Here is a 22,001-nt window from a genome sequence, read left to right as displayed (position 1 = left end):
CAGTGAGCACAGGAACACTCAGAAGCATCCTGAGTCTTTTTGTATCAATGAGCATCAATCATTTCTGACCTTGACACATTAGTTTCAATCATTTTAGTGCTTCTGTGATGATTTCCAGCCATGAAAAAGGATCAGAGGAAAGAATCTCTTCTTCCAGTCCCAGTTTCTCCAAAGCACATGTCTGATTTTAGAGCCGAGTGTGCCAAGAGGACAGTGGTGGGCACAGCACGGATAACACAGATAACAGCACTTGTCCCCACAATTCACCACTGCAAAGTCACCTCTAAAAGCAACAGGTGAACCAAAAGGACCAGATGGCTTCTCCTCATTCACCTAACACCTGCCTGCCATCAGCATCAGTGTTTCAAGTCCACAGCAAGTGTGGGAGGTAGGTGAGGATGGCCCAGCAATAGCATACTCCCGTGGAGCAGCCAGCCTGGTTGGCACCTCTGGGCAGCCAGGCAGTGCCCATCCAGCCATGCCAGGCATGTCCCCAGCTCTGCTCACCCTGCAGATGAGGTACAAGGACACAGAGAGGGCCATAGGAGAGCCAGAGGGCTTGACTCCTCTTCAGATAAGTCCAGTCAGTCCCATCAGTGCTCCCATCCAGCCTGGCCACCTCACACTGGGGCTGCTGATGCCAGCTCCTGACCACCCCTGTGCCAAAGGATGGGGGACTTGTACCACTTCTTACCTCAGCCATGAAGTTCTGCTGAAATGTCTCCTCCTGGAAGGGCTCTGTCCGCAGTCGGTCTGCAAGTGAGAGAGGGATCAGCCTGGGCAGGTCTGGCCAATCCTCCTGCCCCAGCTTCCCCTTCCCCTGCCTGTGGGGTGAGGAAGCTGCAGGGAAAAAGCTCTAGCACACTCATCAGAGCCAGGAGGAGAGCCAAGTAGGCCCCTTGGGCTAGGAGCACATCACCCAGTTAACAGAAAGTGCAAGGACCACAAGGAAGTGGGAGAAACATGGTTGAGCCTGCTGATGCACACAGCAGCCAGGTAGCAGAGCCAAGAGCCCTTGTCCCAGCACCCTCCTACACTGAAGAGCAGTGGCAGCACATGCTCAACACCATTCCCAGATCTTACAGTTGGAAAGAGCTGCCTGAGTCTACGGGACAGGGCACTGCTTGTCCAGCTGCTTTTCTGAAGGAGTGAGCCAGCCTGTGCCCTCCTCTTGCAGGACAGGGACATACCCCTGTTATATTCTGCTCTGCACCTTGTTGAAAACACCTAGTTTTTCCCCATGTGACGGGAGGAAAAATGATGTGGTCTGGACAAGCACCTGGCCAGATTCCCTCAGAAGCTATGGTGCAAAGCTTACTCCCAGACTCCTGCCCTGCACCAAGTAAGGGACAAGAGGGGTCACCTGCTCACAAGCTTCCATCCCTAGACCCAAGCCAGGCTGTCCTGGCTGCTCCGAGTCCTGCAGAACTGGCATGCAGCAGGAGAGAGGGGAGAGCAGCCAGCTGATGCATCTCTAGTGCACCTGCGGGGCAGATCCAGGCTCCTGTGGTGGGGCACCTGTCATGAGACCACATCACCTTCCTGGACATGATATACAAGCCAGGGCTGACCCCCATCAGTCCCCACATCCGGGGGGGCAAGGTTTCCACAGAAGGGCAGGTATCACCTGTGGCAGCAGGACAAAGCACGGCACTAGCAAGGGACAACCCAAAAAAGAGCATCCAGCCAACCTCCATGGGTGGAGGACAAACTGCCCTCTAAGGTGGCTCCCCCTGGCAGGTCCTGACCCACATCCTACCCCTAAGAGGGCTACTGCCTGCCTGTTCTGCCTGATGACAAAGTGGGCTGGGTGCTGGAGGGGGACTGATGAGCATGGCTGCACTTTCCATGTATGAGAGAGCCAGGAGCCCCTGGTTGCTCTTCAAGCAGTCAGTGAGCTACTGTGCTCGGGAAGGGAGCCTGACACCTCTACAGGACCAGCCCTTGCTGGCATCCCCGCCAGCTCCTGGGGACCAACCAGGTGCTCTCAGAGTAGTGGAGAACCCCTTGTTAACTCCCCAACTCCTCCAGCTATCGGTCAAGGGCTGTTCCTCCCCCAGCTCTCCCCAGGGGCTTTTCCCCAGCCTTCTGGCTACCACCATGCTGCTGGCCCAGCTCAACAGGAAACACAAGCCTGGCTGAGTAATCGCCAGAGGGAGCAGAGCACACCAGTCCTGTGCTAAGGAGGAAAGTCGCTCCCTGCCCCAGGTATTCCTCCTCACCTCTGCTGAGAGTGGCCCCACTCTCCTTGTAATCTTCAATCTCAGCATCCTTCTGGAGCACCAGGGAGATCAGCTCTTGCACCTGGTGCTGCAGCGCCAGGTTCATCCGAATCAAGGGCCGCACGAGGTGACGGGACACCTATGATGGAGGAGGGACACTCTAGGAAAGGTCCAGATCCAGGGAGGCACACAGAGTGGTCAAAGCAGGACAGCCAGTAAGGTCCTAGCAAGAGCTGAAGCTCAGGTCACACAGGGCTCCCCAAAATACCCCACATCTCACCCAAATACAGTGGGAAGTGGTCAAAAGATGTGAGCTGGAAGAAGGTAGGCCAGATGCTGTGGGACTCATCCCTCTATCCAAGTTCCATCCTTTCACAGCTGTGGGCCGTAGCAGGGGAGAGCTTAGGTGGGAGAGCCCAGTGGGAACAGTGTGCAGGTATAGGCAATGCTCCATCCACCATTTGAGGTGCAGCAGGAGGCAGTGAGTCCCCATGTGCCGCCCAGACCCTCCCCAAGGCTCTGCATACCTCATGGCATGTTCTTATGCAGGAAACAGGTACAGCTGGGCAAAAAACCATAAAGACATACCAAGGTATCAAACTGCAGCTTGAGGAACAGGAGAGACTCTCCCAGGGAGGTAAGATCACCAGCAGAAGAGACCCCAACATATAGGACTCACGGAGGTTGCAGCTCCCCATCATAGCCCACTAGTGCCACCCTGAGCTTACACCCACACAAGCCCCATGCAGAGCCCTGGGCATGTCCACTGCCCCAGAGCCAGGCTTGGCCACTCTGGCCCAGCAGGCACATGAAGCAGCCTCCCTCAAATCACCTTTTTCAGTCTCTGGCAGGGTATTTGAGATTTCCCCAGCCCATCATACCCCTTGTCTCTGTGGCTAGGCTGAGCCCACACGTGAGAGGACAGCAAACCCAGCATTGCTCCTAAAGCATTCTTGCTCCTGTGACAAGTGACCTCCACGCTCTGCTCACACACTCAGGCACAAGCCACAGAAGTGGTGGCCATCACCCACCCATGCATTCAGAGTGCACCATCCAAGCAGGGATGGGACAGGGCAAGACAGGTGGCCTCTGTGCCCACCTCAAGCCCCTGGCTGGGGCAGAGTCTGTTTCATTGCAGCATCCACACCAACCATGCTCAGGACTCCAACCACTTCCCACCTCTGCAGTGCCTTGCAGACCTCCAATGTGCGTCCAAGCTAAAGGAGAGGAGCAGCTGAGAGCATAAGCTTTCACCTCCTCACCTCAGCCTCCGCGAGCCTTGCCCGGGGAGGGACATTAAATCCCTGAGGCAAGCCGAGACCCCGATTATTTGCTCCTCAGTCCGACCTTGACGGTGAGGACAGGTCCGGCAGCAGCCGAGGAGCCCGGCTCTCCCCCGGTGATGCCCAAGCACAGCGGTTTGTGGGAGAGGAACCATGCTCCGCAGCGCGACCCTCCGGGAGCGGAGTGCCGGGGCTGTAGGGCGCTGCCTCCCGCCGGCAGCGGAGCCGCAGGGCCGGCCCGGGGCCGGGGCTCCGCCGGAGGCTCCCGCCGGGCCGGTTCGCGGGCGCCGGGCGCCCTCTTGTGCGCGCAGGGACGAAGGGCCCCGGGGGATCACAGAATCACAGAAAATGCTGTTGTACGGGACCTATGAGGATCATCGATTCCAACACTTCGCCCTGCACAGGACCATCCCCAAGAGTCACACCATGTGCTTGAGAGTATCATCCAAATGCTTCTTCAACTCTGTCAGGCTTGGTGCTGTGATCACTTCCCTGGGGAGCCTGTTCCAGCACCCAACCACCGCCTGGGCAAAGAACATTTTTCTAATATCCAACCTAAATCATGTGACACAACTTCAGGCCATTCCCTTGGGTTCTGTCACTGGTCGCCAGAAAGAAGAGATTAGTGCCTGCCCCCCCTCTTCCCCTCACAAGGAAGTTGTAACTGCAATGAGGTCTCCCCTCAGTCTCCTCCAGGCTGAACAGACCAAGTGCCCTCAGCTGCTCCTCATACGGCTTCCCCTCAACGCCCTTCACCATCTTCGTTGTCCTCCTCTGGACACTCTCTAATAGCTTTACATCTTTCTTATATTGTGGTGCCCAAAACCGCACATAATATTCAAGATGAGGCTGCCCCAGTGCAGAGCAGAGCGGGACAATCCCCTCCCTTGACTGGCTGGCGATGCTTTGCCTGATGCCCCCAGGACACTGTTGGCTCTCCTGGCTGCCAGGGCACTGCTGACTCATATTCAGCTTGCCGTTGACCAGGATTCCCAGGTCCCTTTCCACAGCACTGTCTTCCAGCATCTCATTCCCCAGGCTGCACCATCCAAGGTGCAGAATCTGGCACTTTTCCTTGTTGAACTTCATATGGTTGGTGATTGCCCAGCACTTTAATTTGTTGAGATCTCTCTGCAGGGCCTCCCTGCTTTCGAGGGAGTTAACAGCTCCTCCCAGTTTTGTGTCATCTGCAAACTTGCTCAGTATCCCTTCCAGTCCTACATACAAGTCATTTATAATGATGTTGAAGAGCACAGGGCCTAAGATGGAGCCCTGTGGAACCCCACTAGTGACAGGTCACCAGTCTGATGTTACCCCATTCACTATTACCATCTGTGCTCGACCCGTAAGCCAATTGCTCACCCACTTCATGATCTGTCTATCCAGCTGTATGCTGCACATTTTGTCCAGAAGGATATTGTAGGAGCCCCGGTCCACAGCCCTGTCCCACCTGCAGGGATCCAGCAGAGGGGCTGCCTCCAGAAATGCAACATCCTGAGCAGCCCCCTGGACAGGTCCCCTTAAAAGCCAGGGAGACCCTGCTTTAATCATGACAGATCACTTGCAGGTCCTCCAGGGGTACCCGCTGCCCCGTGGCCCGTTTCGCAAGGTGCACCAAAAGAGAATAGCATCACTCTGCTCTACAGGGCACTGACAAGGCATCACCCCACAGTGGACACAGAATCATAGAAAGGTTTGAGCTGAAAGGGACCTTCAAGATCATCTCGTTCCAATCCCCTGCCATGGGCAAGGATGCCACCCACTAGACCAGGTTGCTCAAAGCTCCATTCAGTCTGGTCTTGAACACTTCAAGGAGCATCCACAACGTCTCTGGGCAACCCGTTCCAGTGCCTCATCACCCTCATAGTGAAGAATTTCTTCCTAGCAGCTAATCTAAACGTGTCCTCTTTTAGTTTAAAAACTGTAGCACTATTTGCCCACGTAAAAGGTGCTCTCTCGCTTTTTTATAAATCCTCCTCAAGTACTGGAAGGCTGCAATGAGGTGTCCCTGGAGCCTTCACTTCTCCATGCTGAACAATCTCATCTCTCCCAGCCTGTCTTTGTAGGAGAGGTGCTGCAGTCCACCCTCTCATCTTCGTGGTTCTAACAGATCCATGTCTTTCTTGTGCTGAGGACCCCAGACCTGAATGCAGAACTCCAGGTGGGCTCTCATGAGGGCATCTCCCTCCTGCCCTGACAGCAGCATGTGTTGGGCCATCCCTGCCTCACCACAAGGCAAAACCAAGGTGTCAAGGTCTCAGTGGGAAGAAACAGGGACAGTAAACCTTGGGAGGGGCAGCAGGCAGAGTCAGCAACCTACAGTCACCAGCATGGCTCAAGACCATCCAAAAGCTTCCAAGCATTAGAAGACAATCCCTAACTTTGGCCACTCCCTCCCCAAACTCTCCGCAGCTTTACTCACCATTTCCAAGGGAGCAGGGGAGCAGTGGAAGTTCCAGTAGAAGGGCAGTCCTGACAGTTCGCTCTTTACATGCAGGATGAGGCCACTGGCAGAGCGGTTGCAGGAGAAGGTGGTGGCAGGTGCTGGCTGCCCTGCCAGCAAGGGGCACATCAGGTTGCACAAGTGGTTCAGGAAGGAGGACACATTGACCGTCAGCCGTTTGTTCAGCTCCTAAGGAAAGGCAAGGTTAGGGGGCACAGCAGTGCCCCGGAGAGCTCAGCATCGGGGAAAAAACAGCACAGAAAGAGCCAAACTAGTCCATGTCTCACTGCAAAAAGCCATCCCTGGGCCTGAGCTTCAGCCTCATGACAGGACATTCCTCACTGGTTCTCCCAGGCCAGCCAAGCTGGGAAGGCTCCCCTGTCCTGCCAGCCCAGGATGGGCAGAGTGCAGTGGTTTCCACTAGCACATCTGCATGCCACCACAAGTGTCACAGGCCGGCCAAGAGCCGACAGCAGGACAAACTGCCAGAGCTGGGGGACGGCTGCCACCATATGCCAACTCTTCCTGGCACCAGCCATTCAGCACAGCCACTATGTGACACAGAGACATGCCACTACAGTGGCACGTGGGGGCCTGGACACATGGACTAGAATGAGGAGCTGAGGCATGGCTCCATGTGTTTCTGGGGGCTGGGCTGACAGGATACCCCATGAGAGACTGTCCTAGCTATGAATGTAAGCATAATCTCTCTGTCACTGGATGGCTGGCAACCTTGTTTCAAGCTCCTCCTTAGTACACTGTTACTGGGGAAACCAGCTGCCCATCCGACTCACAAATGAAAGGAGTGTGCCATCCTCTGCACATAGACTCAGTGAACACCTAGTTGCCTTCAGCATGCTAAATAGCTTGGCCCACTCTCACAGGAGGAGAGTGTTTGGCCAACTGGGATGACAGTGCTTGGGCAAAGCTGCCCAGGGACTTCCTGGGCTTGGTGTTTGCACCTGAGCCTTGTCAGATCCAACAGCCATTGTGTCCCCAAGCAGTTTATGCTGGGATGTCAGCTGCTGCAAGGAGAAAAGAAGGTCCCCGGACTTTTCAGGCACTCACCTTGGACCTTTGTCCTACAGCCTCGGTGCCTGCACTCTCGTACCAGACACTACTGAGGTCAGAGATCAGCAGGATATAGCCGGTATCCCTGAAGCACACTTTGGCAAGAAAAGCAGACTCGACAAAGTGAACAGAAGCCCAGGGCTGGATCAGGAGGCTGCTCTCCAGCTCCTCGGAGACCTCCATCTGCAAGAGAGCAATCAGGCCTCTGCCTCAGCCTCCACCCAGGAAGACCTTGGTCCCTGCTGGCCCCTTCACGATGCAGCCCCACCCCACAGCGCAGAGGTGAGGATGCTCAGCCAGCTCTGGTGACTCACATCCCTGCACATGTATGCAGCAGAGCTGGGGTGGTCGTTTTGGGGAGCTCAGTGCGGGGCAGCTCCCACCACAGTTCACAATAGGCATCCCAGATGCACCAGCAGATGCACGGCAGTGTAACTGCTGCCGCCCGGGTTACCTCGTGCTTACTGACGGCAACATGACAAGACCTCTATGCACAAATTAACATTTAAGCTGCCCCGCAGGCAGCAGGACGCTGCAGCCCTCCTCCTGCTGGGGCATCCCGTCCCCGCGCTCCACGCGAGCCCGCGCCGTCCCTGCCCGCAGTGACACCGGCAGAGTGCCGGCAGCCCACTGCTGCTTCCCGCTCCTCCCTAGGACGGACTCCATGCCTCCCAAAACGTTCAGGGACCCAGCACCCGCGGGGTGCCCGCAGGCCTGGGGCTGTGCGAAGCCGCGGTGTTACCCGAAGGCAGGAGGGGGAGGCGGACAGAGACTGCCGAGGCGAGGGCTTGCAGCCGCGATCGGCGCCGGGCCGTGGGCGAGAGGCGAGGGCAGACTACGGTTCCCGGCATGCTGCTCTCTTCCGCGGCCAGCGGGGCCGGGGCACGCCGGGAGGTGCAGCTGGATGAGCCACGGGCGCTGCCGTATCTTCCTCCGAGCGTGGGGAGTCAGTGCTCCTGCTGCGTCTCCGCTGCTGATAAAGACAGCGAACCGAGCTGGCGCGTCCCTCTAGAGCATTCCCAGTTGCCGCAGGAGGTGCTACGGCTGGTGGGGACCGAAATGCCTTACGACTTTGTTTTGCGCTTGCGCCTGTTATGAAATGTCCTGGTACAAGTACACAGCTGGGGACAGGGCACGGTACAGCCGGAGAGGCAGCGGTAGCGGGGGATTCCTCATGTCCCTTGGCCCCGGGTTTATTGCTCAGCCCCAGGGTGCCGGCGCAGGCACGGCACAGGGCAGGCACCTGCATCGCTGTTCTCCCCGGCTGTGCGGGAACTGGGCTGCTGCGCCACAGCCATAGCTGTGGCTGCAGGTGCCTCTGTCCCACGTGTGTGGGGACTGGGCTCACAAGACACCACAGAGCAGGGCTGTGCCAGCTTGCCACACCACACACCTTCAGTCCTCTCCACACTGAGCACAGCCCCATCCTTACCCCAGGCACTGACCTTGGAAGCCCCAGCACCCACACTCTGACTGCAATCCCCAATGTGAACTCCATGCATTGAGGCCATCCCTCCAGCTCCCACAAAATGCCTCCTGTGCACCCACGTGCTGCCTCTGAGACCCCCGTTTACGCTCTATTCACACCCCCTTCCACTCACCCCTCTCCCTAGCATGCAGGCTGCAGCAGCACCTCAGAGCAGGGCCAAGGGCGGATGGTCATCTCAGAGGGTTTTCATCCTGAAGAGGTGCCAGGGAACAGCAGAGAAGGCAGGGACTTTGGGGCACAGGACAGACTGGGTTGCATGGCCAGGTTAGAGTGCAAGAGGGTTTGGTGTGCAGGACTAGTTGGACTAGTCCAACTAGTGCACAGCTGGAACGTAGGGCCAGGTTGGGGTGCTGGCTGGATGAAGATGAGCTGTGCATTACACCCCGTGCCCATGGGGTGCACAGGACCCAGCTGTGGGGATCGGAGAGAGCTGGGGAAAGAGGCCTCGCAGCTGGGGACCTGCACACACAGTGCCACCACATCTCTTTCACCTTACATCCACCTTTGGGTGTTTCTGGGTGTTGAGGGCCTCCTTGGGACTAGGTGGAGGGGCAGCCACAACTTGGAGCTGTGATCCAGCCTGAGCACATCACACTCGTGGACCAGCTCTAGCTTCCTCCCAGCAAAAGTCCATTCTCCCTTCGAATTTGCACCCAGGGCAGTTCAGACTGGTGGAGGTGACATGGAGGGGAGGCAGCAGAGTCCTTTCTGTGGACTCTGATCTGCTGTAAACACTGGAGCAGTGAACAGGGCTGGTGCAGACTCTGCTGCAGATGGCAGTGGGAAACAACCCAGGCGCTCAGCTTATCCCCTTAGGTCAAAGGACATGTTTTCTTCTCCAGGGAAATCCGCTGTTGGGTGGTTTAGTCACAAGAGCAATACCTAGGGGGCAGTTATGTGGTAAGCACTGCTGGCACCATCCTACTGTAGGTGAAAGGGCCTTCATTGTTTTGAGCTGAGCTGAGTTTTGATTCTGAGCTGAGTTGCACCCCCAGCCTGGAGCATCCTGGAGTGCCAGAGCATTACTATACACCTGGTGCTATTGCCATCAAGGAGCCATGGGCACAACTGGGACACAACAGGGAGGAGGTGGAGAGCCAGCCCCTCCTCAGCACAGTGCTGGCAGGTGAGCACGCCTAGGGGTAGGGTTAGGCCAGTCCTTTGGGGCTGGCCAAAGCACTGAGCCCTCCCCTAGTCATGTCCACAGGGTGATGGTGGGTTTTAGAGGAACCCACACCCTCAGCAGCAGAGTCACCAGGTGGCCATGCCCTCCAGTCACAGTCCTCAGGGCAGCAGGGGATTCCCCAGGCAAATCCTGTCTGGAAAGGAAACCCCTGGAAAGGGTGAAGTTGGTTGAAGGTTTTTATATTTTGCTCCCAAGCAGGGAAATCAGATTTGTGCTGGGAGGGTGGAATCTCAGATCCCTCTAGTCCACATGGGCTTCAGAAATGAGAAGCAAAGTGGCTCACAAGCTGCCTTGGGGACACAGCCCTTGTTTCATGCAAGACATCCCCACACCACAGGGTCAGGCCACAGTGTGCCATGCGGGCACCTCTGTCTGGCTTGGCCTCATTGCTGGCTGCAGCTCCCCAGAGCTGGGTTTGGGGAGCAGGTGTGTCCCTTCCCCTGGAGCAGTAGTCCCCTGCTCAGTGGCACAGCTGCCCTCCTCCTCTTCCTCACTCCTTGGGCAGAGGAAGCAGCAGGGGAAGGCTTTGCAGGAGGATGGCAGCAGCCTCCTCAGCCCAGTGGGGAGTCCGTATGCTTGGCTGACTTCTCCCCTCTCTCCATGGGGGTGACGATCCCCTGCCCCAGCTTTCCCAGGTGCCAGATCAGAGAGCAGCCCTCGTTCCTCCAGGGTTCCTGGGAGGTAGGCAGTGAGATGGAAGCCCCGTCCTCCAGGTGCATCCTCCCAGCCCACACCAGCCTCAGGACCCTAGAAGGACTGCCTGGAGGCAGAGCTGGTGGTGTGGGAAATGACGGATCCAGCCCTCAGAGCAGGAGCTATGCAGAGTACCTAGAACAGCCCCTCACCTGAGACCGTGTTCTCCAGAAAAAATGACAAGAAGCCAGTTAAGAAGACAGGCACCATGAGCAAGGAGAGGAAGAGGAGGTCCAGTGGCACCCAGCCTGCAGGGACAGTGCCAGAATCAGACCGGAGGTCCCAGCTCAGCTGGGGGAAAGGGGCTGGAGCAGCCATGGCAGACCCAGGGATTGAAGAGGGAGCTGCCTGATACCATGAGCTGACCCAGCCTCCCAGGACACCAGAGATGTGTGGTCACCATGCCATGGGACCCAAAGCTTTGCCTTGCCTGGGGAATGTCCCTTCTACCTGTGACCAGGTGAGTCAGAGTTGCACTGAACCACCGCGGCACCAGCAGTGCCATGAACATGGCAAAGCCGACAATGAAGATGTTCCTCCCTGAGTCGATGTCTGCGTACTGGAAGTAGGAGATCCCCGTGCCCACAGCCACGGCGTAGGTGACACAGAGCACCCCTCCTGCGAGGGGCAGGAGTCAGGCAGCGCCAGGCAGGCTGCAGGTGCCGCAATGAGGGGCAGGGCAGGGCAGGGTACCCACCGTGAACTGCCAGCGGGATGCGGGTGAGGAGCCCGGCCAGCCTCGGGGACATGCCCAGTACCACGCATGCCAGAGCGCTTACTTGCACCGACAGGCAAGAGCCAGCCTGGCAGAAAGAAGAATGGAAGTGAGGATGGGTAGCACCACCCCCTACTCTGTCTCCGCCCCCATTCTGCCGTGCGCATCTGCTTTTCCCAGTGACAGCCTGGGCATTACAGGTCCCCCACACCTGCTCCATTGCCTCCTTGTTCCTTGCCAACCTTTTTTCCCCTACCCTGGCATACCTGAGTGAGGCCAGCGGCGCAGGTGTTGGCAATGCTGGAGGCCGTGCCCCCCGGGATGCCCAGCAGTCCTGCCAGGAGGCTGCCCAACCCTTCCATGCAAAGGCCCCGATTGCAGGCGTGAGTGGGCAGCCGGGAGGCTCGCAGCAGCCTCCCACACAGCACGTAGCAGCCCACCGAGTTCATGCTGCAGCCGATGGCCATGGCAACGCCCACTGCCAGCGCCCTGGAGGTGAGCAGCGGCCACCCCCACTCACCTGCAGCAGAGGGAAGAGGGATGGGTGATAGAGGTCCCAGCCAAAGGCAAACGGCTGCACTCAGCCCTGCTGCCCCCCACCTGCATAGGGGATGCGGACCCAAGGGGCATGGAAGGTGCTGTTGGCCCAGGACAGCTGTGCCATGGCCAGGTCCAGTGATTCCCAGGGTATGTGGAAGCAACTGAGGATGGCACAGACAATGCAGACAGCAGCAAAAGGGAGCAGTACCTGCAAGGCAAAAGGGGACCCTCAGGACCCTCCTCTCCTGCCTGCCTTGGCCAGTACACTGTCTGCTGTGCCCCAGACAGCAGGTCCTTGTCCTATCACCTCTTCCATGGAGCCATGCCACATCTCCCCTTACCCCTGCAGGGAGCATCCCAGGCTCTGCTGCCCCAACACCCTAGGTTCCCAGCGCTTCCCCAGAGCTGCACCAGAACTTCTCACCCCTGCCTCTGCTCCAGGTTTCACCTAACCCCACACCAAAGAGCAAGGCTTGGAGAGAAGCCTGGTCACAGACACAGTACCGAGAACGTGCGCAGGGTGGGAACTGATGGCTCTGTGGAGCCCTCCCGAGCGTGGGGCCAGGCGCAGAAGGGCAGGCGGCAGGACCGCAGGTGCTGGGAGAAGGTGACAACAAGGAACATGAGCCTAGGAAAGGGAGCATAGGTCACCACACAGTATCACAGTGGTGGGGCCCCAAATATGTGCTGTGCACCACAGGGGTGCCCCATCCCTGTCCCAGTGGTGAAGGAAAGCCCCAGGAGCTGCACACCAGTATGGTCCCCAGGCTCACATACAGCAGCGCTACACCCCAGTTAGTGGAGCAGAAGAAAGCGGCTTCCTTGTATGCAGACAGCCCGATGATGGAGAGGCTGGGAGCCAGGACCATGGGCCCACAGTGCCGAGCTGCCCACCCACACATGCCAGACACTCCCAGTGCCAACTGAATCAGCCCAGAGACCAGCACTGCTCCAGAGACCTGCAAGAGGAAAGGGTGGGGCCAGTGGGGCAGGATACATGAAGAGCAGTCCAATACCTTCCCTTGGCCACACTCCCACTGCCCCAGTAGCATCACTTGTTCCACATGTTCTGCTCACCCCAAGCCCAGAGGAACATATACATGCACATGCATCGGGATCCCCATTGCCTTTGTGCATCCCCTTGTGTCCCCTCTACTCATAGCAATCCCCCAGAGGGATGGAAAAAGAGACCGGTGGTGCAGGTATATGGGTGAAAACTGGGAAGCTGATAGAGCAGGACAGGGACCCCCATCTCAGCAAGGGAGCACCCACCTCTTGCAGCGAGGCAGGCTGGCTCCCTGTGACAGTGCAATGTGGTGCAGGGCATGTGCTGGCCATGGCTGTGCCTGGAAGGGAATTTTGGAGGGGTGTGATGCACATGGATGCTGGGCTCCTGGAGCCATGTCTAAGAGCACGCAGCACGGAAGCTCCTGGCTAGAGAAGGAGCAATGTGCCAGTATCCCCATCCCCACAAGCCCTGACGCTGGGGAGGTGACCAGATGCATTGCAGGTGCACTCAGGGGTGAGTAGGGTGCTGTGTACCATCACCAGAGGGACCAGGAGGCAGGATCCCTTGCTATCCTTCATCTCTACTCCATGTACCAGGTACCTCATCATTGCCATTCCCCTGGCACCAGCATGGCCTGGGCCCCAAGGGACACAGGCTCCAGGGCTGTGCTCACCATTCTTGTCTGTGCTGGCACTGGGGGACAGATGGGAGCTCAGCACCATGGCAGGGACCAGGTACTCAAAGGATGGGATTTGAACCAGCGGCAACCTGAAGAAAGGGACAGCAAAGGCACATTAGGGAGGAAGGAGGGGAGAAGGCTGCTCCAAAAGCCTAGGCTGCCAGAGGAGCAGGAGTGGGAAGGGAACCGGCTAGAAACTTCGAAGTGGCAGGAGGTCATCACATAATCCAGTCCTAGTATGTCCTAGTACATTCCAAGTGCCAGCACATGGGATGTGTGCAGAGGTCAGAGGCTTTGCCAAATCCTATACCCAGCCCTTGTGTGTGCAGTGCAGGCACTGGATGGTCTGGAGGAGCTGTGTATGATGCCGGATCAAGGCAGGGAGGAGCTAGAGGGTTTTTCTAGAGGGATGTGTGAGAGGGAGGGGACAGCTGTGCAGAGATGCAGGGCAAGACGTTTTCCTTGTGCCCCTTTCCACCTCCAGCAAAGCCTGTCTTCCCACAGCCTAGGAGAGGGCAGAGACATGCTCTGCCATGGCATCACCCACCTCCTGGTGACAGCTGCACCCCCTTCGTTCCCCTTGCTCACCGGCTCCCCAGGGTGGTCTGCAGCACCGTGGAGATGCCACAGGCAAAGAGGCTGCATGCCAGCAGCTCGCCGGTGGCCTGGCCACGAAGCAGCTCCTTGGGCAGGGTAGGCAGCAGGAGGAGGTGGAAGATGCAGAGCAAGGAGGCCTGCACGGCCAGGTGCTGGGCAGGGAAGAGATGGAGCAGTCACGATTCTCCTGCAGTACCCAAAGCTGCAGCTCCCCATGTCCAGGCCCCCTGAGTGGGTGGATGCCCACTAACACCACCTGGGCAGCACTCACCACTGCCCACTTCCCTCCCAGCACCCACTGGCCAGAGTCCCACACACCCTTTTTCTGACAGGATGCAGTCCCGTCCCTGCCACTTGAGGGGATCCCAGTCCTCTCCTCATCATCCCGTCTCTCTGGCTCCTCACCATGGTCCCCCCTCACCTGAAGGGCTAAGCAACAGGTCAGCATCCAGGAGCACATCTTTGGAGAGGAGCAGGATGTGAGCATGGGGCTCCCAGCTCCAGGAACTCTGCCATGGCCCCCATTCATGCTGTTGCCTTGCCACGCTGCTCCCAGTTTGCGCTTCAAAGAGGGTGGGTGGGATCCCACCCCCCTCAGGGTTCCTCACAAGCTCTCCACTGCTGAACTTCCACCTTCTGCAGGAGCTGCCCCAGGGTTAGCCATTAACTTGAGTTGGTGAGTAACCTGCCCTTGTGGCCAGGAATGCAAGTCTCACCCTGGGTTGTCACCACAAGGGCCAAATGACAGCCAACCACAGCCAGGACACCAGATACTACTGCAGTGCCAACTGGCTACAGCCTGGATCCCATCCTGGCCTCTTGTGATACACAGGGCAGGCAGGGGCTGGGTGGGCCACAGCACAGACACCTCTTCCTCCATGTGCTTGGGGCATCTCCATGAGCAGCATCCTCCAGTCCCAGTATGCCCTGCCCATACCTGTTCCTCCTCAGCACAGCAGCCCCTGCCCTCCTGGTCCAGCCTGGTCTCTGATGGGGATCTGTCACATTACTCATTGTGCTGAATCTTACCACTGGACAAAGATGCCAGAGACGAGAGCTACCTGCTTGGCTGGACAAAGATGCCAGAGACAAGAGCTACCTGCTTGGCTGGAAAGCATCCCACGGGCGCACAGGCAGGGGATGCTCATGTTTTTGTCACGGGGCAGAGGTGGATGTGCCAGCGAGCTGGCTGAGCCCTTGCTGTGCAGGGCTCACTCATTAATAAGTAAGACTTTGGAGACAGTGCATTCCCCGCATTCCCAAGGATGCGGAACCTCCTCTCTCCTGCCTTCCACAGGCACCAGAAGTGATATTCCTCTTGTCACCAGAGAGCCTGGTTCCTCTTGAGCCCTGCAGGGCAGGGTCCACAGTGCTCCTGAGCTCACCAGCAACACTCAAGATCTGCCTCATACAGCAGCTCAGGGAGCAGGCACAGCTGCATGGATGGGGCTCTGCTCTGGGGCAGACATGCTGCCAGCACAGAGCAGCTCAGCAGGACAAGGCAGGCACACAGCAAGAATTACTTTTATTGGAAGAGATTTGCATCTACAAAAGAGTGAAAAACAGGTGTAAAATCCACAGTAAAAAGAAGGGGCATGATGAGCTCGACTGGTCAGCAAGACAAGGTGCCTTCTCCCCGCTCTGAGAGCAGTCAGGCACTGTTTGCTCACAGACACAAACAGCTGGGGTCTCGGATGGGGTCACAGAGCCCCCCAGATTCAAAACACCCAACACAGGCAGGATAAGGAAGCTCAGCCCTAACCACACCTCACCCCCACCAAGCCCAGAGGGGCACAACCTTTCCCAGGGGCGCAGCCATATCGGGGTCCCTCCTTGGTGTCACCCTTGCACCTCAAGAAGTGGCTTAACAGCCCCTAAGTGTAATTTTACTGCTATAACTAGTCACTCCCCCATCCTTCAACCTTCTCTCTGACTGGGGTCACTGCCTCAGCCTCTCCACCCTGCACATACATCCCCAGCATCCTACATCCCACATGCCACCTCTGTCCAACACCGCCATGGGCCACCCACTCACTATAGGAAGAGGTACAACACCCCCTTTGCACTGGCATCCCAGCCCAAAGGCAATCCATTTCTATCCTTCAGCTAGTAGGTTCCCACCCCAGCACCCAGCAAGCCAACTCTGCCCCAGTCTGTCCCAGCAGCCCCCAAAGTGAAGGATACCCCTGCCCTGGGTGGGGGGACACAAATGCTGGTTTGGAAGTAATGCAGGGGCCTCCAGCCCCATGCAGCCCCAGGGATTAGAGTTTCCAGAAGTGCAAGGAAGTGAGTTGTGCCACACTACAAAGGAAGGGGAAAGGAGTTGCTGCCTTGTACTCCTAGCTGGGAAAAATGAAGCTCTTGATTCTACTGAGATCCATAGCAGTGTGTAAGAAGCACTGCTTCAGCCCCAGGGGGTCCAGCCAGTCCTCATGGTTGGGGGCTGCATCCCACGTGGGGCCTGCATCGGCTGAGCAGGCATGGCAGTGGAGCGCTGGAGGAGCCGGGAGCACGGCGAGTCCGAAGGGGCCAGGCTGGCCTGGGGCTGCAGCAGGGGTGGTACGGTTGGATCTCTCACAGGCAGTGGGTACTTTCCGGAAAGGACTTTGTGGGAGCCTCCTATGTTGGGCTAGATCAGGTGCCTTTGGGTAGGACAGAGCCGTCATCACACTGCTCCACAGGTAGAGTGCAGTTGCTGTGACACTCCCACGACGTGGCTCCTCAGTTGTCTCGTTCTCCCCCAGGCAACGGGTGCTGCTGGCTGAGGAGACATCAGGCAGCTTGGGCTGGGGCTGGCCAGGGCCTGGGGCTGGCTGGGCATTCAGCTGGCACCTCCTCTCCTCGAGGAACAGCGCAGGCTGGGGGGCTGCAAGGCTGACGCTCCTCATGCACATGGACCGGTGCACCACGGTGACGGAGGCAAAGACGGCAGCAAAGCCAGTCAGGTACACCACGCCCAGGAGGCAGGCCAGCTGTGGAGAAGCCAACTGTTAGCCCAGACCCTTCAGCAGGACCCCCCAGCCAGCCATGACCCTGCATGGCCACGATCAATCCAGCAGCTATGACAGTAAAAGGCATCACCAGCTCTAGGGCTGGGTGCCAGGGAGCAGGCAGCCATGCTGCTAACAGTGGGTGGCACACAGCCTGCCCAAAGCAGGGCCTAAGTACCACAAACCAAAATGCCCCAGCTAAAAGCTAACAGTTCCTATTCAAAATCCCAGCCAGCATCCAATTCCCTCCATGCCACCACCATGTCTTTGCACCATGACTTGTGGGGCTATAGTCCAGTACAGGGCACACTACCCAGCACCAGGTTGCAGTGCCTCAGGCAGTGCAGCTGCAAATCAGCATCTTCTGACAGCTTCCCTTTTCAACAGCTGCTGTTCCCAGGGGAAAAGAGGGTCCCCCTCCAAATCCACAGCCTGCTGGGTCCCATGTTCTTGTAAGTAGCTGCTCTCCCATGCCCTTACCTTCACCACTTGCTGGTAGAATTGGCCCAGCACATGCTGCCACACGGACTGTTCCATGAGGACACACAGATCTGTGTAGGTGAACCAGCCACGCCACATACCCTGTTTTTCTGCCACGCTGCAAGGAAAAAAAAAGGGAATGGTGAATGTGGCATGGACCTTCCCCATCAAGGCAGCTTCAGCCCAGGCAGGCTTGGAGGAGACCCTGTTCAAGGTCTGTAGAAGGAAGCTCCAAAGCCTAGCAAAGGCTCACAGGTGTCCCAACCTCTTATTTCACTGCAGCAGGGCTACCTCCAAGCAGAGGCTGCAACATGGATGAAGGGGTCATCCCCACCCCAGACACCTACCGTCCCTCCAGCCAGCTCAGCACTTCAAACAGCTCCCGAGGGTCTGTGTAGAGACTCCAGTCCTGTGGAGACAGCAATGAAAGGTCAGTGCAGTCAGGACAGGCCACCCAGCACCCGGACACATCTTTCTCTGTTCCTTCATGGGAGCATGTGGGGGAAAAACAGAAATCCAGATTCCCCTCAATGCCTCTCTTCCCCCGCTCTGTGAAAGTCACTTACAATAGCGCTCAGGAAGTTCATTTCCAGTGTGTTCATGGTCTGGACGTCCACCTTCCCTGCTGCTCCCCACTCGTCGTTAAACACCTCCTCCTCCTCACCCTCATCATACAGGTACTTACTAGCAACCATCTAAAAGCAGCACAAAGGACAGGATCTCAGCCTCCACTGCACTCCTCCAGGCTTCCCTCCAACCCAGTTATCCCCCAGCCCACCACTCACCATGGAGATCAGGAAGAGATCAGAAGATGAGATTTGCTGAAGGTATTCGGGGTTCCGGTGCCGGAGTCTTTCAATGTAAACCAGTGCCAACATCATGGAGCAGGGAGAGATGCAAGCTTCCCTGTGGCACAGGCAAGAACCAACACAAAGGTTATCCATGTGCTGCAGACATGCCAGCCATCATGGCACAACTTGGCTGCTCCCTCCCCATGTAGGCAGCAGGAGGTTTAGTAAATCACTAGATAGGTCGCAGCCTCATGAGCTCTGTGCTGGGTGTCCTCAGCTGCAGCAAGAGAAAGTGCAGGAAATGCAAAGTGGAGAGCAGAAAGCCCTGGCTTCTGTTCCCAGGCACAGCCAGCTCCAAACTGAGCAGCCCTGCCTGCAGCCAGGCATGCTATGAGGGCTCAGCTGCAAGGGCAGACCCTGGGTTTAAACCTGGTTACACAGAGAGCTTCAGGTCCAGCCAGTACAGACTCACAGTAACAAGAGCACTCCTGCACCCCAGAGAGCAGGACAAACCTGAAGCAGGCCTGGCTGTGTCAGGAAGTCAAGTGTGCCTGCTGCCCTTGACACCTGCCCCCAGCTCCTTTTTGATACTAATCAGGCCTAAGCACAAAGCCAGTGCTGGCCCAGGGACAGAAGTGAATCACAGGTAAGACCAGAGCTCCAAGTTCTGACACAGGACATGAAGGAACAGGTTTTGCTTCTTACCGAGACACATGAGACACATACTTCTTCTGGAGTCTGCGGATAGGACTGGGAGCCACTTTCTGCAGCAACTCCACAGCAATATCTAGGACAGAAAAGCAGCAAAAGGGTTAGCCCCATGTGGCACAGTCCACCCCCACCCTTCCCCTTCTCCCTCCAAGCCCATCAATTCTTGGCATTTGCTCAGCTCCTCAAGTTTAAATTAAACTACGAAGGCAGGACAGGCCTTATCAGAGGTCAGGGACAAGTGAGGAACAAACAAATATGCAGGACAGGCAGACCACAGCAGGAAGAGGATGTGAGTGACCAAGGCCCTGCGGCAGTGCCAGATCAGCAGGTCTGTGTCACAGGGAGTCACCAGCAGTCAGATGCAGAGAGGCTAACACCTTCCCACTCACCCTGCAGAACCTCAGGCAGCCCTTTTGGAGGCTTTTTTGCACCTGATGTCACACTACATTCCCCATTCCTTTGCTCCCCTCCAACCAGCAGCATCCTCCCCCTCCAGATCTCATCAGCATTGATCCAGCTTCCCCCGCACCACAACCCTAGGGCTCCTGAAATGATGATGTACAACATATCCCTGTGAGCAGGAGCCCAAAGGCACCAACAGAATATGAAAGCAGCGATACGGTGTAACTGCAGCTCATCTCAGCCTGCTTCTCTGGTGCTCAAGATGTGCCTCAGCATTCACCCACTCAAAAGGCCAGAGACTGACGTATACTGGCAGATGGCTTCAGCAGCTCCCATCTCACTTCCCTACGTGATAGAACCAGCTGGGAGCATCCCAAGCAGCACTACAGTCTGGTGCTTGGCAAGAAGTGCTTTAGACAGGAAACTCCACCTCCATTTTGCTGCTGAGCCCTTGTCCCACCGAGTCGAGAGCAGAGCTCATCCCAGCAGCCTTGCATTTTCAGCTCCCAGGGGAAGCATCACCACACAACCTCTTCTCTCCACACCCCTCCTTTCCATGTCTCTCCAGCAACTAAGAGAAGAGTTATTTGCCCAAATAGCAGCCACCAAACTCAGAAGGACCTCTAAGGGACCTCCCCAGACCACTTGAGCCACAACACCAATATAATGCACAGCCAGGCAGAAACAGCTCCAGCCACCTGTTGGCTGCTCCCAGCCTCTCCCACTGCTGCTGCCCTGCCTGGCCACCCTCGTACCGCTGCAGAGGCAGCGGCAATGTCCGGAGTGATGGAAATGACAGGAGGTCCCTCTAGGCTCTGTCCCAATATGAAATCAAATTCTTCACAACAGCGTGCCCTGCCCTGTCCCCATCTCACAGCCACAGCGCGCTGAGGGTGGTTACCGTTCCTTCTTTCCCAAAGGAACAAATTAACTTTTCAACTTCTTTCTTCAGTCAGCAACATACTGCCTCCTGCAACTATCCCCAATACCAAGGACCTTTTCCTGCTCCTCCTGCTCCTCTGAACTCTCCCAACAAGTGTCTAACCTGTTTGAAGAGCAGTGCCATAAACTTGCCATACAACAATGGTACAGCTGTACCATGAGAGATGCCATAGCCCTATGCTCTGTTTTTTGGCAGTGGTTGGTTAAGGAAGGCTGTAAAAGCAGATCAGCCCACAGACACATTCTCTGTGCACTGCTCTCACCCTCCAACTGCTAGAGCTAAGGCATTTCCTGGGTGCAAGGCAGTCCTTAGAGCTAATAGCCCTCAACAGTCTTCTTCCATGACTGTGTCCTTTGAACTTTAAACACCAGTAGCATCCCATGGAACAGTCCCACCTCGCAACCCAGTGTAATGCCAGCCCCAAGCCTCCCTCACACCGCTCGTGTCAGAACTCGTGACTCCCAGCAGCACCCAGGCAGATCCTGCCTGGATCTGCCCAGCATCCTCCTCCTCACTGAGGCAGATCACACAGCCTCCCAGCAACTTCAGACTGTTTCCCTAGCAAGCAGCTAATGCAAATACTGAGACAAACACACCATGAAAGCCCTCTAGTAAACCACTGCTTGCCCTTGTCCACTCCTCTCCACCATCACCTGCACCACCTCCTCAGCCTCAACCCAGTCATGTCCATCTGCTCCCCCAAACACTGCTGAATCAACAGGAAAAACCAAAAAGGATGTGATCCAGACAAATACACCACAGGAATTTGTTCCGTTAGTGCTCAGAACCAGAAGCTAAAGAAATTTCCTGGTATTTTGCAGAGCACAAGAAATTGTCCAAGACAGCTCTCATCAGGGACAGGTTCACAATGTTCACTGCCAAGGAATCCACAAGCAACCTAAAGGACTTTGCACACCAGTGAGATGCCAAAAACGCAGCAGTGGGCCAGACAGGGCAATAAAACAGAGAACAGGAGCCATGAGGCTCTGGCACCCTGCCCCGCTGTGCTGCACTGAGCGGGAAAGGCTGGGCAGGGGTGGGATTTGGCACTGGGAAGGAAGCAGATGACCTGTTGGTCTCGGCCCCTTGGGCTACTTCCAACCCCCTTGACTCAGCATTCTCATCTGAGGACAATCAGCAACCCACCTGCCACGGGGCTGGAGAGATTATCCAGGCTGCAGTCTTTGTCCCAGCCATAGTAGAGCCGCTTCCGCACTCTCTCGCTCAGCTGTTGGTGCCTGGGCAGGAACTGAAGGCAGACGGCGGAATGTGAGAAAGGCCCAGAGCACTCTCCGTGCCAGGTTCTCTCTCCGCCCCAACCCAGCTCATGGTTACACCGAGCCCAACAAGGCCACGAGCTCGGCTGGGGCCCGGCCGTGCGGCCACACGGGGCTCTCCGGGGGCGGGGGATATCGGGGGATCACCTCGGGTCCTGCTGGGGCCAGGCTGGGCCAGGGGCACTCACCGTGAACTCCTGGAACCCGCTGAGGGAAAAAGCGCCCTCCTCGTCCAGCAGCAGTTCGTCCAGCTCCATCCTGCCCGCTCACGGGGCAGGCGCTGACAGGTGCCCTCGGGCGGTGCGGGGCCGGCTTCGGGGCCGTTCCGAGGGCGCAGGGCCGGTGTCCTCCGGGGGGCCGGTGCGCGCCGAGGCCGAGCGCGGTGTTGGGTGCGGGGCTCGCGGAGCCGCTCCCAGGCCGAGCAGCGCCGCCGGCCTCCCCCTGCCCGCCCTTCCTGTTCCGGCGCGGGGGGCGCGGCCG

At 57.3% G+C, this 22,001-nt stretch overlaps 3 protein-coding genes across 4 annotated transcripts in view; all 3 read right to left on the bottom strand.

The window, feature by feature from the left end:
* The window catches only part of NHEJ1 (non-homologous end joining factor 1), a 44,739-nt gene extending 36,660 nt beyond the window's left edge, over positions 1-8,079 (bottom strand). Inside the window, 6 exon segments of the mRNA XM_032693384.1 lie at positions 695-753; positions 2,223-2,361; positions 5,928-6,137; positions 7,017-7,202; positions 7,762-7,839; positions 7,841-8,079. Coding sequence (XP_032549275.1) covers positions 695-753; positions 2,223-2,361; positions 5,928-6,137; positions 7,017-7,202; positions 7,762-7,839; positions 7,841-7,870 — 702 coding nt within the window. The 5' untranslated portion in view covers positions 7,871-8,079.
* A 1,777-nt stretch (positions 8,080-9,856) lies between these two features.
* SLC23A3 (solute carrier family 23 member 3) lies at positions 9,857-14,587 on the bottom strand. Of its 2 annotated transcripts, none has more exons than XM_032693203.1 (12): positions 14,349-14,587; positions 13,919-14,079; positions 13,325-13,419; positions 12,915-12,988; positions 12,420-12,601; positions 12,147-12,270; positions 11,703-11,850; positions 11,369-11,622; positions 11,085-11,190; positions 10,838-11,005; positions 10,540-10,635; positions 9,857-10,368 (listed from the first exon to the last, which is right to left on the bottom strand). In XM_032693203.1, the coding sequence occupies exons 1-12, from the start codon at positions 14,454-14,456 to the stop codon at positions 10,034-10,036; spliced, it is 1,851 nt and encodes a 616-aa protein (XP_032549094.1). In that variant the 5' UTR covers positions 14,457-14,587; the 3' UTR covers positions 9,857-10,033. The 2 variants fall into 2 exon arrangements, with proteins under 2 accessions (XP_032549094.1, XP_032549095.1); XM_032693204.1 differs by having other exon boundaries at positions 11,369-11,457.
* Positions 14,588-15,433: 846 nt separating this feature from the next.
* Positions 15,434-21,987, bottom strand: CNPPD1 (cyclin Pas1/PHO80 domain containing 1). Its single transcript, XM_032692610.1, has 8 exons — positions 21,710-21,987; positions 21,391-21,493; positions 18,894-18,975; positions 18,183-18,303; positions 17,964-18,092; positions 17,745-17,806; positions 17,398-17,515; positions 15,434-16,899 (listed from the first exon to the last, which is right to left on the bottom strand). Exons 1-8 carry the CDS (start codon positions 21,776-21,778, stop codon positions 16,267-16,269), a joined length of 1,317 nt encoding a protein of 438 aa, XP_032548501.1. The 5' UTR covers positions 21,779-21,987; the 3' UTR covers positions 15,434-16,266.
* Positions 21,988-22,001: the final 14 nt, after the last annotated feature.

Source organism: Chiroxiphia lanceolata, chromosome 7, assembly GCF_009829145.1.
Source record: "Chiroxiphia lanceolata isolate bChiLan1 chromosome 7, bChiLan1.pri, whole genome shotgun sequence".
NCBI classification, from domain to species: domain Eukaryota; kingdom Metazoa; phylum Chordata; class Aves; order Passeriformes; family Pipridae; genus Chiroxiphia; species Chiroxiphia lanceolata.
This window is presented reverse-complemented; position numbering and strand designations above follow the sequence as displayed.